The sequence below is a fragment of the Schistocerca serialis genome, chromosome 2 (genome assembly GCF_023864345.2).
Source record: "Schistocerca serialis cubense isolate TAMUIC-IGC-003099 chromosome 2, iqSchSeri2.2, whole genome shotgun sequence".
NCBI classification, from domain to species: domain Eukaryota; kingdom Metazoa; phylum Arthropoda; class Insecta; order Orthoptera; family Acrididae; genus Schistocerca; species Schistocerca serialis.
Genome location: NC_064639.1, coordinates 840,183,798 through 840,196,624, shown reverse-complemented (window position 1 = coordinate 840,196,624; position 12,827 = coordinate 840,183,798). Strand labels below are relative to the sequence as shown.

The window sequence follows — 12,827 nt, the reverse complement described above, 5'->3', positions numbered from 1 at the left end:
GGCAACAGTCTTTGTCAGTATGTGTTTATTATTTTTTTTCAAAGGCTTTCTTTTGTTTTTGCAGGATTAATTATGACGAGCAGCTGGGAAGCATTGCATTGGGAAATTCTGCCACCATGGACCATCCTGATGTGTCACCAGAACAGCTCATTTACATTGAACAGTCACCAAATTACTGTCTTCCAAACAGAACATCAGGTACATTTCTACATTTATAAATCAGGCCATCAGTTAGCACTAGTAAGCATCACCTAAATGCTAATGATGTGCCTTAGAACAGCCTTGAAGTATCCAGTCACCAGGCACAATGTACTTACAGTTTACATGGAAATATAATATGAAAAAGTTTCGGCAATTAGATACTACATAGAACTTTGTGCAAATATAAGACTTTAGATATAGAAAAAAAAAATCATAGTTGTCAAAATATTGCACCAAGCGAGGTGTCACAGTGGTCAGCACACTGGACTCAATTTTGTGAGGATGGCAGTTCAAACCTGCATCCAGCCATCCTGATTTAGGTTTTACACGATTTCTGTAAATCACTTCAGACAAGTGCTGGGATGGTTCCTTAGAAAGGGCACGGTCGATTTCCTTCCCCATCCTTCCCTAATCAATGAGACTGTAGACCTTGCTGTTTGGTCCCCTTCTCCAAAATTGACCAACCAACCAAAATATTGCAGTCTACAGAGAGAATGGTTGCAAAGCTCTAGCTGTAGTATCTCTGTACGCTGCCAGTACTCCATATTCTGAACAAGGAATCAACAGGTACTTGACAGAAGTAGTGGAGTATGTGCTGATTTGGAAGTTATTGGCAGATTAAACCTCTGCACTGTACTGGGATTTGAACCCAGAACCTTTGTCTTTTACAGGTAAATTACCAGCTGAACTATTGAGGCACAGCTCACAATCTGCTCTCACAGCACCACTTTCGCCAGTACTTCTCTTCTGCTTTGCAAACTGCACACAAGTTGTCTCAAAGAACTTGTCAGACTAGCACTCCTTTTGTATTTCTAGGTTCAGCACACAGTTTTAATCTGCCAGGAACTTCTAATAGCTGCTATGCATTCATAGTAATGTCTACTGTTGAGCATGTCTAACATTAAGTGGGAAAATTACTGCACAACTGGAATGTTATAACTACATTCAATTGCACATTTGTTCATATTTTGCATAGAATCAGTGACCTGGTACATAAGCAGAGGTGTATGACAACAGATGACAATGTTCAGGTCACTTACTTCCATTTTGTCCCAAAGAGATGGTTTGTGATTCTCAGTTGGTGCTCAATGGTATGTAAACCAAGTTTGACTAGATTGATAAATGGTGAATTATGGTAATGGATGGGGCAGAAAATTGACTGTAAATCAACATCATGCTGCTCAAACAACTGTAGCATGATTTTGATCTTCTGATATGTACAACTGAGCAGAAGGAAAATGTTTCATCTGACATTGGAAGAGTAATCCAGGATGATATGCAAATAGTCATCACTAATAATTAGCATAGTCCATGACTTTAATGGTGCATTGTACAACAGCCATAGACTGCAGAGAAAGTTAAAAAAACAGTTTTGCACCACCATAATGAGTTACATAGTGCACTTTTTTTCTATTGGAAACATGTTTCTCAATCTTCTTTTGACCACAGAAAATTCCATTTACTATATACTACCTGTGCATTGGAGGCAAAAGTAAACCTGCTTTCTCATTGCAATTCAGTAGAAACCACCATGTCTCTGATCACAAATAGGTCACTCCAGTTTCTATGCATTGTTCAGTGTTGCTACCTTCCTCATAGGATCACTTTATGCTTAGCCCATGGAAATATTGTCACTTAAAACTAAGACGAGGTACTGGCAGAAGTAAAGCTGTGAGGACGTGGCGTGAGTCATGCTTGGGTAGCTCAGTTGGTAGAGCACTTGCCCGCAAAAGGCAAAGGCCCCGAGTTCGGGTCTCGGTCAGGCACACAGTTTTAATCTGCCAGGAAGTTCCATATCAGCACACACTCCGCTGCAGAGTGAAAATCTCATTCTGGAAACATCCCCCAGGCTGTGGCTAAGTCATGTCTTCGCAATATCCTTTCTTTCAGGAGTTTTAGTTCTGCAAGGTTCGCAGGAGAGCTTCTGTTAAGTTTGGAAGGTAGGAGACGAGGTACTGGCAGAAGTAAAGCTGTGAGGACGGCACATGAGTCGTTCTTGGGTAGCTCAGTTGGTAGAGCACTTGCCCGCGAAAGGCAAAGGCCCCGAGTTCAAGTCTCGGTCCGGCACATAGTTTTAATCTGCCAGGAAGTTTCATATCAGCGCACACTCCGCTGCAGAGTGAAAATCTCATTCTGGTAAGATGAGTAGTCTGTATGGAAGTTGCATGCCAAAGTGGTGTCCACCACACTGGTGTCACTTGAACATTCCACATCTAAAGGCACAAAATGGCAAAAATTTCCCTCATAGTGGTAACTTGCAGTAAAAACATTAACTGAGGGAACCGGGTGGGTTGTATCATTTCAGACAATACACACCTGTCTCCTGAAGATCTGTTTTGCCATTAGTTGTCCCTTCCAAACACAATGCTAACTCCCCCACTCTGTGGTGCACAAAGAATGTGAGCACAAGTTCACCTGGAATGGATGCTGGATCATGGCATGATGCTCTTTTCACCAATGAATACATGATTTGTCTCATGCCTGACAATCTCTACAGAAAGTGTCCTTGGATGTCTCTGGCATGATTTCCCATGGTTTCATCAAGGAGATTGGTGAGTCACATTTTGGGCCAATATTATGTACAAATACTGGATGGCTCTCTTCACTACTGAGAGTAATTTGAGGACCGTGCAGTACCAGGACAGGACCTACAGTCAGTATTGTGGTAACTAGTTTATCTTTTAAGATAATAATGGTAGAGCTCACCACACTCATCTTGTGCACAGTTCCTCCAGGAGGCAAGAATCAACAACTCATAAATGAAATGGTTTACAGCATCTTCTGACAGAAAATTGATTGCACATGCTCAGAAGTAGTTGAACTATGCAGTGCATCATTGCACTGAAGATTCACCATTGCATAATGGAACAGGTTTGAGCAGTAACATCTCAACCACCTTATGGACAGAATGCGAAGGAGAATTCAAGTATATTATAGTGCAGAGCAAGGAGCAGCAGTGTACTGAATATTGCCCAGCAACAGAATATAGGCACACTCAGTATGACAATAAGGATGATTATAATGCTCAGTGTATTGTCAAATGTCCAATATTACTATAAAAGTACTTATTTATAATAAAAGAAAAACAGAGCAAAGTTGGACCATTTATCAGCATATAAACTACAGGCAAAAGAGTCAAATATTTACACACTACTGCCACACTTGAGAAACACTATTTTTACCCTTTTTTCAACTGAATCATTTCTGGGAATGTTCCATACTTCAAAGGAATTTTCTCATCAGGAAGAAAGACAAGTGTAGTGTTAATTGTAAGGACAACGTTTTCAGTACTAAAATGTAAAAAAAAGAGAAAAATAGTATTAATTCTGTAGGACTGCTAAAACAATCATTTTTGGATCTTCAATACCTCAAGAATACATACCTCCAGACAGTTACAGAACCAGGTAACATGTCTGTCACATAAACTACATTATATAAAAATATCTGAGAGATTAAATGTAACATTTGTATAACAGCTGTTTCTTAATTGATGAGTACCATTCGTGGTGCACTGTTAAAAGAAAATCATTTAATCTCTATGTTGTTCTGAAAGCTGCATGTGACAACAAAACATCACTGGTGCCAAAAAGTATTTCTTCTGTCTTGGTTCAAGCATGTCAGAATACTGAAGATGCAGATGATTGTGAATACCAGAATCCAAGAATCTACAAGTTGTTTGTATGCTTGAAGATGAAACAGTGCATTTGTATTTTAATTGATTAAATATTTATCTTGTGTGCTATACAACTACATGCAAGCATGTCTCTGTTTTCATTACAGGATGGCATGGAGTGAGGGGAAGATCATGTCCAAAAGAAGTTTTGGACTCTGGAGAGGTCAAAGACCATTGCCGAGACCTCTGTGCAGCATGTGGTTTTGCAGTGTCACAGGATGCCAGGATACAGACTGTACCTTGTCACTGTGATTTTCAATGGTGTTGCCGAATATCCTGCCAGACATGTACGAGCAATGTCAAATACCATCACTGCAAATGACATCATGGACTAAATAACATCATACACCAGTAAATGGCTCACTGTTCCAGTATGGATATCTCATCTTCATCCCATATTTCATACAGATCCTGTAACTCAATAAATTATTGTGACTCGTACCACTATACATAAGAACCACGGACACTAAGTGATTGTTCTGTTGCAGTGGAAATTTGTATATACTAAGAGTACAGTTCTCATTTTAAACTATTATTGCACTTTTATCATCTGCATTGCAAATGCAGTGTACTATTGTTACTGTGTAGGAAGACTGTGTGCATTAGATTCAGCAATGACAGCCATTTTGTTGATGTCATGCTTGAGAGCTTAGAAAATCAGGCATTTCCTATACTGTTGCTGTGATACAAAGACTAATTTGTCAGCTTCATTAGTACATGTGCTGTTACTGTCATCAAATATTGTTTGTGCTGACAACATGAGTGCATTATTATTATTTTTGACAGTATCTGTCATATCTATATGTTACTGAGATGATTGTTGCATTCAAACACATCAATATTTGTAAAAATATATTCTACTGTTAATGTAGTATAGGCCAAAAGAGTAAGTATTACTGTAAGTGAATTCCAATATTTGTATGTAAAGTTAATGGATGAATGTCGTTAAATTGTGTCTGCATTACAAATAAGGTCTTGCATTCTCAGTGCAACAGCTAAACTGGAGGCAAGATACACAGAAACATTTAGTTATTGTAGATAAATGAAGTAAGTTCTTTATTTCAAGATATAAGAAAAGACAAAGATGATGACCTAATTGTAAGTGGGTAGAAAACATGTGACAACATGCAGGAGTAACACTGATGCATATAGCTTGAGCCAATAAATCATAATGCTTGGATCCTAAAGGAGGCCTTTATTCAGCAGTGGATGCTATATGACTGATGACGATGATTTAGTTATGAGCACAGTCTTTGACAATAACAGTTTCATAAGTGCAGCAGACATTCAGACTGAGTAAAAATTGACTTCTGAGTTTTCATACATTAAAAACTTTCACGAGAAAGTGCAGCAGAAGACAGAAGATGAAGTAAAAATTAATGTATAAATGAAGAAAAACAGTCATCTACATCTAAAATCTGCAATTTAAAGTGAGTGGCAAAGGGCACATTCTGTTGTATAATATATCAGTGTTTTCCCATCCCATAGACATATGGAACATGGTAGGAAGGATTGCATGTACACAGTATGAACTGTTGCTAGTCTAATTTTATCTATGTGGTCTCTGTGGGATGAATATGGATAAAGAATGCTTGCAGTTCTCACTTCGAAAGACAAATCATCAGGTTTTACGATCAAATTTTCATGAGCTATAAGATATGGTATCCTTCTTCAATTGTTTGGTAGCTTTGATTTTTCAGAATCTATTTATAATCTCTTCTAGCCAGAAAGGTCTGTGACTATTTGTGTCTCACTTCTTTCATGCATTCATTGTCTCCCATTAGTCTGACCTGATAATGACTGCGTGCACTGATCTGCTGTGTACAACTGTTTTGTAAGGTAATTCTTTTACAGACAAACTGCAGTTTACCACAATTAAGTTTATATGCCTGTCCCTCCTCATAACCTTAAATATTGTTAACCCTAGGTATTTGTATGTAGTGACTGGTTGTAATTATGACTCATTAGTCATGTTTACAAAGACTACAACTTTTTTACATTTTATAAAGTGCAAAACTTTACATTTCCTTTCATTCAGAGCTAACTGTAACTCTTTGTACCAGTGTGTCAAAAATCTAACTCCATAGTATTTATGCTTCTACATTGGTGGAGAGTATGTCTGGGATCACTATTATTTCGTTTTTCCCTGTTTCATTTTATGAATGGTATGTGACAGGAACAAAAATTGGTAAACCTATGCGTGAACTCTAATTTCTCTTTTTATCCATTTGTCATCCTCAAGATGTATCTAAGAAGAAGTAATATGTTGCCTTCCTCTTCTGGGATTGTACACTCATGTATGTCGTGCAGTTCACAGTAGTTTGTACACAATATAATAAATGTCAATGGATGTTCTAACACCAAACCTGCCACAATGCACAACATCTCTCATGTATTTTCTGCCACTGGAATTTGATGAGTATCCCCATAATGCTCTCCTAGCTTACTAAATCAATCCATAATGAAACAGGCTGCTCTTCTTTGGATCTGGTCTCTCTCTTCTGTTAATCCTATGTGCTGAGGGTTGCAAGCTGTTCAGCAGTTCTCAATAGGAAATATATTATGTAAACTGCTCCTGTCTGGAAAGAATTATATTCCCTTAGGATGCTTTCAATGAATTTCAGCCTGGTACCTGATTTTACCAGTAACCAGCTTTATGAGACTGCTACGCTTAAGTCTCTCTAGAAGGTAACTCCATCTCTTCTATGAAAACCTGACATCACAACTATTACTACCTATTAAATCATCAGTTACGACATGAAGAGTAATTTGAAGCTACAGATTGACAAGTCACACTCTGCATCTGGACAAATGTTTGTATATCTACTTTTTTTTTAGTCATGAACTTGAACACCTATGAGTTTTGACATCGCAGTAGAGTTGTGAGGACAGAGAGTGAGTCATGCTTGGGTAGCTCAGATGCTAGAGCACTTGTCCACGAAAGGCAAAGGTCCCGATTTTGAGTCTCGGTCCAGCACACAGTTTTAATCTGCCAGGTAGTTTCATACCAGCGCACACTCCGCTGCTGAGTGAAAATTTCATTCTGCAAACAAAAATTGCTTAAAAACTATAAGTAAATACAATACATTGCTCTATTCATCATTGAAACTCATGAGCAAGCATTTCACAGTTGCTGTAATCTAAGCTAGTGACTTTGTGATGGCTGTTATATAAAAGTGTTACCAGGTGTCACTAGCCCAGGGACCACGGCAAAGTCACTAGCTCAGGTAACATTTCAAACTCCCCTAAGCAAACAATGACAACAATAGGCCTAACAATATGAGAAGATGGTGTTACTCTAAAATGACTCAAATTACAGGAGCCGGGACACACACAACATTCATACTCATAGCAAACCAACATTGCACCCACTTACTTACTGCCAAGCAAATCACAAAGCTAAAGACCATGACTTGATCCTCACCAGCCTCCTTAAACACGTTCTCCTATGTTCCACAACCTACCTGACATGTATATTCAGCACATTGGAAGGTGACTAAGTTTTCTATAAGCATAAATCATTAACATTCTTATACCTAATAAAAACCATTGTCTCCCAAAAACTCCCATCAACTTTCCATAATAACACACCCTAGCAAAATAATAATCCTTGAATGACTTCCCAAATTACTGAATGATAACTGCACTTAAGCGCCAAAGAAGCTTGTATAGGTATGTGTATTCAAATACAAATATCTGTAAACAGGCAAAATATGGTGCTATGGTTGGCAATAAGCGTCTGACAGAGTTGTTAGATTGGCTACTGCTGCTGCAATGGTAGGTTATCAAGATTTAAGTGAGTCTGAATGTGGTGTTATAGTTGGTGCATGAGTGATGGGATACAGCATCTCCAAGGTAGTGATGAAGTGGGGAGTTTCCCAAAGGACAACTTCACGAGTGTACTGTGAATATCAGGAATGTGATAAAACATCAAATCTCTGACATCGCTGTGGCCGGAAAAAGACCCTGCAAGAACAAGACCAATGACGACTGAAGAGAATTGCTCAATGTGACAGAAGTGCAATCCTTTCACAAATTGCTGCAGATTTCAATGCTGGGCCATCAACAAGTGTCAGCATGTGGATCATTCCGTGAAACATCATCAATATGGACTTCTGGAGTGGAAGGCCCACTCATGTAACCTCAATGACTGCATGACACAAAGCTTCATACCTAGCCTGGGGCCATCAACACTGACACTGGACTGTTGATGACTGGAGACATGTTGCCTGGTTGGTCAAGTCTTGTTTCAAAATTGTATTGAGCAGATGAACGTGTACGGCTATGGAGACAACCTCATGAACACATAGACCCTGCATGTCAGCAGGGGACTGTTCAAGCTGGTGGAGGTTCTGTAATGGCGTGGGGCATGTGCAGTTGGAGTGATATGGGACCCCTGATATATCTAGATATGACTCTGACAGGTGACACGTACGTAAGCATCCTGTCTGATGACTTGCATCCATTCATGTCCATTGTGCATTCCGACGGACTTGGGCAATTCCCGTAGGACAATGCGACAGCCCACACCTCCAGAATTGCTACAGAGTGGCTCCAGGAACAATCTTGTGAGTTTAAACACTTCCACTGGCTATCAACTGGCCAGACATGAACATTATTGAGCATATTTGGGATGCCTCGCAAAGTGCTGTTCAGAAGAGATCCCCACCCCCTTGTACTCTTAGGGCTTTATGAACAGTCCTGGAGGATTCATGGTGTCAGTTCCCTCAAGCACTACTTCGGACATTAGTGGAGTCCATGCCACATTATGTTGCAGCACTTCTGCATGTTTCAGGGAGTGCTACACGATATTAGGTGTGTGTACCAGTTTCTTTGGCTCTTCAGTGTATATGCTGCTGTCAAAACAATTTGGTTTCCACTTCAAACATTGTACAATCCAAAAATCTTTGCCCTTGGTAGACCGAATTGACAAAGCCAGTGTGAGAAGAGAAAGTACTGGAGCAGTGTTCTTTGTCATCACAAATGCATTTGATGGTGACTTTTCTGTTATGATGTTATATACAATTTACATCAGCATGAGTGCCCTGGGCATATCATCTGGATTGTGAGATCTTTCTTTCTGAGTGGTGGTTCTTTGTCAAAAGGAGAATTCAGTTGAGCCAGTCATAACTAATTATGAGTACATCTTTCTTGCAAGAGCATTCTGCTTCCCAAACTTGAAATATCAAAGATTAGTAACAGGTTAATGACAACAGTGTAAATGCAGTGGCTACATGCAACTATATCACTAATGATTTAAAACTCCTCTTTTCCTGATCTCCAAGCAGATCTGTCATACTCTCTCCCTCAGTACATGTCAGTGTTAATGATGAAAGCATTGCCCATTGTCTCACAAACACAACACAGCAGATGAACAAGCTACAACATTGTGGAATTTTGGTCAACCCTATCTGGGTTCCAGTGTACTAAGACATTCAATGAAATGAGTATGTGTACCTCCTTGCAATGGACACAAAGCACAATGAATATTTCCTTAATCCTGACTTCCGTGTGTCTGACACTATCCCTACTGAAATCATGCAATATGTGGAAAGAAGAGTGGGGAGAAACATCATGGCACAGAGGCAGCCAGAATTGTAAGTTGTAATCTGTTCCCCAGAAAAACATGCCTTACAATTTGGGGAAGCTGTAGGCATCACCCAACAGCTAACATGAACATTACCCCAGAACAGTCATGCCCAGTGACTACCGCAGATGTCATCCCCAGTGATCTAGTGGTTGGTTGGTTTGTGGGATTAAAGGGACCAGAAGTGATCTAGTGGAAAAAATTCATGACTACAAACGGATACATTGCAGGATCAAAGTCCAGCTGGACCATGCAAATTTTGTTCAGTCTTTAATCTAATTTTCATGTCTCAATGGTGTGGAGAGTCACTATGAATGGCAAATGTTCTGGATTCCACTTTAAACTGTAGATCCTCTTTCCCTTGTTGGATAACTGTTGCAGACTGAGGAGAAAGAAGTTGCCCAAGTGGCATCCAATCAAAAGACTTGCACACAGCCATTGAGCCACTCAAAATTATCATTACCACACAACAGGCATCACAGATTTCCCTACTTGTTCACATGATTTGATACGAGAAGCACATTTAAATCAACCCACTTCTCATGAAAGCATTATCATGGTGAGCAAGTGACATTGGGCAATAGACTAAGAAAGTTGAAACGTTAGTTCCTCACTAGCATTAACTTTCTTTTTGCATTAGAAAATAGCTACAACTTACAGGATCAGTGTAGAATTTTTTAAAAAATTGCCAGTACAAGCTATGAGTGTCTATTTTAACAGTGTGCACTATATTATAGCTACATATCATTTAATTGTTATCTATCATCATATAATCAGAAGAACAGGCAGCAATTTGTGATTAGTTTATTTGTACCTTTATTTAACTTTTTCTCTCTCAATAATTAAAGTCTCCTTCTTGTACCTCCTCCATGAAACTTCTCACAATCACAGGCTATATGAACTAGGACTCTGGTACCACTATGGACAGTATCTGATCAAAAGTAACTGGCCCCTAGATGTATAAATGGAAGTGGTGAATGTTGTATTGTGAGTAGAGAACATGAGGGTTTACATATAGGGACTCCTGGTATCTCGATCTTGGTTTACAGCCAGGACATATGGAGTGCTGCATGTTTACCATGCCATCAGATCATTTTTTTATTGTGTAATGCAAAGTCTTCATACTTTTTTCATTTTTCTATGGACAGAAGCTGGTGTCGTCGCATTGTGCTTCTGTATACAAGTTTTCGGATGTATTGCACTCTCTGAATTTCATTGTAAATATGTTGCTCGTATTCTGCTTCATATTTGCTCATATCTGTTACATTAGTTGGAATAAATGATTCCATATTTGTTTATGTTCATATAAAACTGAATCTGGTCTTGCTGCGAGGTGTTCTGTAAACTTAGGTATATTTTTACCTTCATACAATTCCAAGTGTGAACTGCCAAATTTAAAAGTATTTGCTCATATTCTACTTTATTTTGTTCACACCTGTTTTTTGCTCTTTCTCACATTTAATTGACAGCCCCACGTTACCTGCTTTTGCTCATCTTTATTACATCTTGTGATGCAGTCAGGATATAACTCTACTTTGAATGGTGTTTCTTCTTGCCAATGAATATGCTTTCTTCTTGAAAAGTTAACCAATTGACTGCGATTCAAGGTTTCCTCCGAACGGAATGGTGAATTCCACCACATGACAAGCACTTTGTGCAGTCGTTTTTTTACTTCCTCATCTAGAGTTCTCATTCTTTTTGTTGACTTGGGGGAAAAAGTAACGAGATCATTCAAAGAGAGGAAAGAAATTGCACTCTAGCTCTTTGACATAGAAAAGCTATTTGTCACTCTTCATTGTACTCCATTCATACGACCATCCAATTGAAGCTCCATCGTAACTCTAACATGTTCATGAGTTTTTCTAAGGTTTCCATGGGCGTGAGTAATAGCTGTGACATAGCAAAGTATTGAGCAGACCTGCAAGAAAGTACATTACATTACCTGCTTCATCCATAATACCTGAGATAAAATTCGATTCACTTTTTTTCCTCTGTTGTTTCATTCATAGGTGTATGTCAAGCAGAGGCAGTCAAGTCATTCTGTGTTAGATTTGACACTCCTGTAAACACAGAAGAACGTGCTAAATTATGATTCATCTTTTCATCATATTCACTGAGAAGCACGAGTTCGATAGCCTATAACTGCGTTTGTTCAGATTTTGCTTATAAGGGCCTCCTGAGAGCCACTTGTTGCTTTTGCGAAGTTGCGGACTGAAAAGCCTGTTGTCATGTCATTTGCAATCCTGCCGGAGAAAGGGGGCGTAAAATATAACGTAGACTTCAAACCACGTATCATTCTGGCGAATCTTTACATCGTTGATAAAATTGCCCCAAAATATGTGTCTACTTGGATTTTCATCGTCATCAAATGGTAAATCTGTAACATTCTTATTTTTACCTCTAATTGTCGATTGAGTCGTTTACGGGCCGCCGACCTGGCTCAGTTGCAACGGTTGCAGCTGAGGCGGTGCTGGATCGGAACCAGTTGTGAAATACGGTCAAGGTCGCGTCGCGTAATGAGAGGTCGTGTAGAGGAGCCGCGATGAGCTCGTCATTTCCAGCGCACACCCCACCGTGGACTACTTGTCACAAAGAGCTAGACCAGACGGCGTCAGAATTATCGTAATTAACCTTTCAAACTTCATCATCGCCAGCCATTTGAAGTACGCAGCAGGATAAAGGGAAATTCACGTTAGATTTCACGGAACGGGAATACGTGCAGATCCAAGAGACGTTGACAAGGGCGCGAGGAGGGGGGAAGGGATAGGTTGTATTGGAAGTCACTACCCCACCCTTACGGAAAAAAAGTTTTTACTGAAAGCCTTAATATTTTTACGTATATAAACTTCCATATTTCTCAGCCAAGTTTTGGAGAACACAGCAGCATCAAATCTAAGAGTCTCTAAAATAAAAGGGATCAATAGAAAGTAAATTATGTTTAACACAACATAGAGGTGAAACAGAAACCCACTGACAAAATTTCGGAGGATGTTCACGGACATATTCAGAGTATTTTGCTACAAACTGAGGTGACAAAAGTCATGGAATACCTCTTAATATCGTGTTGGACCTTCTTTTGTCCAGCAAAGTGCAGCAGCTCGACATGGCATCGACTCAACAACTTGAGCCATGCTCCCTCTTTATCCATCCATAGGTGCAAAAGTGTTGCCAGTGCACAATTTTGAAAGTATATGTATTTGTGGTGATATCTATGTTAAGGTCTAAAAAGTTCATGGATTTTTCACCTAGCTCCATGACAAGTTGTATGTTTTTTTGTTGTGAATTTAGATGTTCTTGGAAAGTTGTACAGTTGTCTGTTGGTACCTGTCCACATACATAGTACATCATCTGCATATCTGTACCAGT

General features: G+C 39.3%; 1 protein-coding gene across 1 annotated transcript in view; it reads left to right on the top strand.

Moving 5' to 3' along the window:
* The window catches only part of LOC126456453 (protein Wnt-8b-like), a 141,455-nt gene that overhangs the window by 85,675 nt on the left and 42,953 nt on the right, over positions 1-12,827 (top strand). The window contains exons 6-7 of the mRNA XM_050092202.1: positions 65-198; positions 3,982-4,122. Of these exons, the coding sequence (XP_049948159.1) occupies positions 65-198; positions 3,982-4,122 (275 nt within the window). The remainder of the gene's footprint in view (positions 1-64; positions 199-3,981; positions 4,123-12,827) is intronic.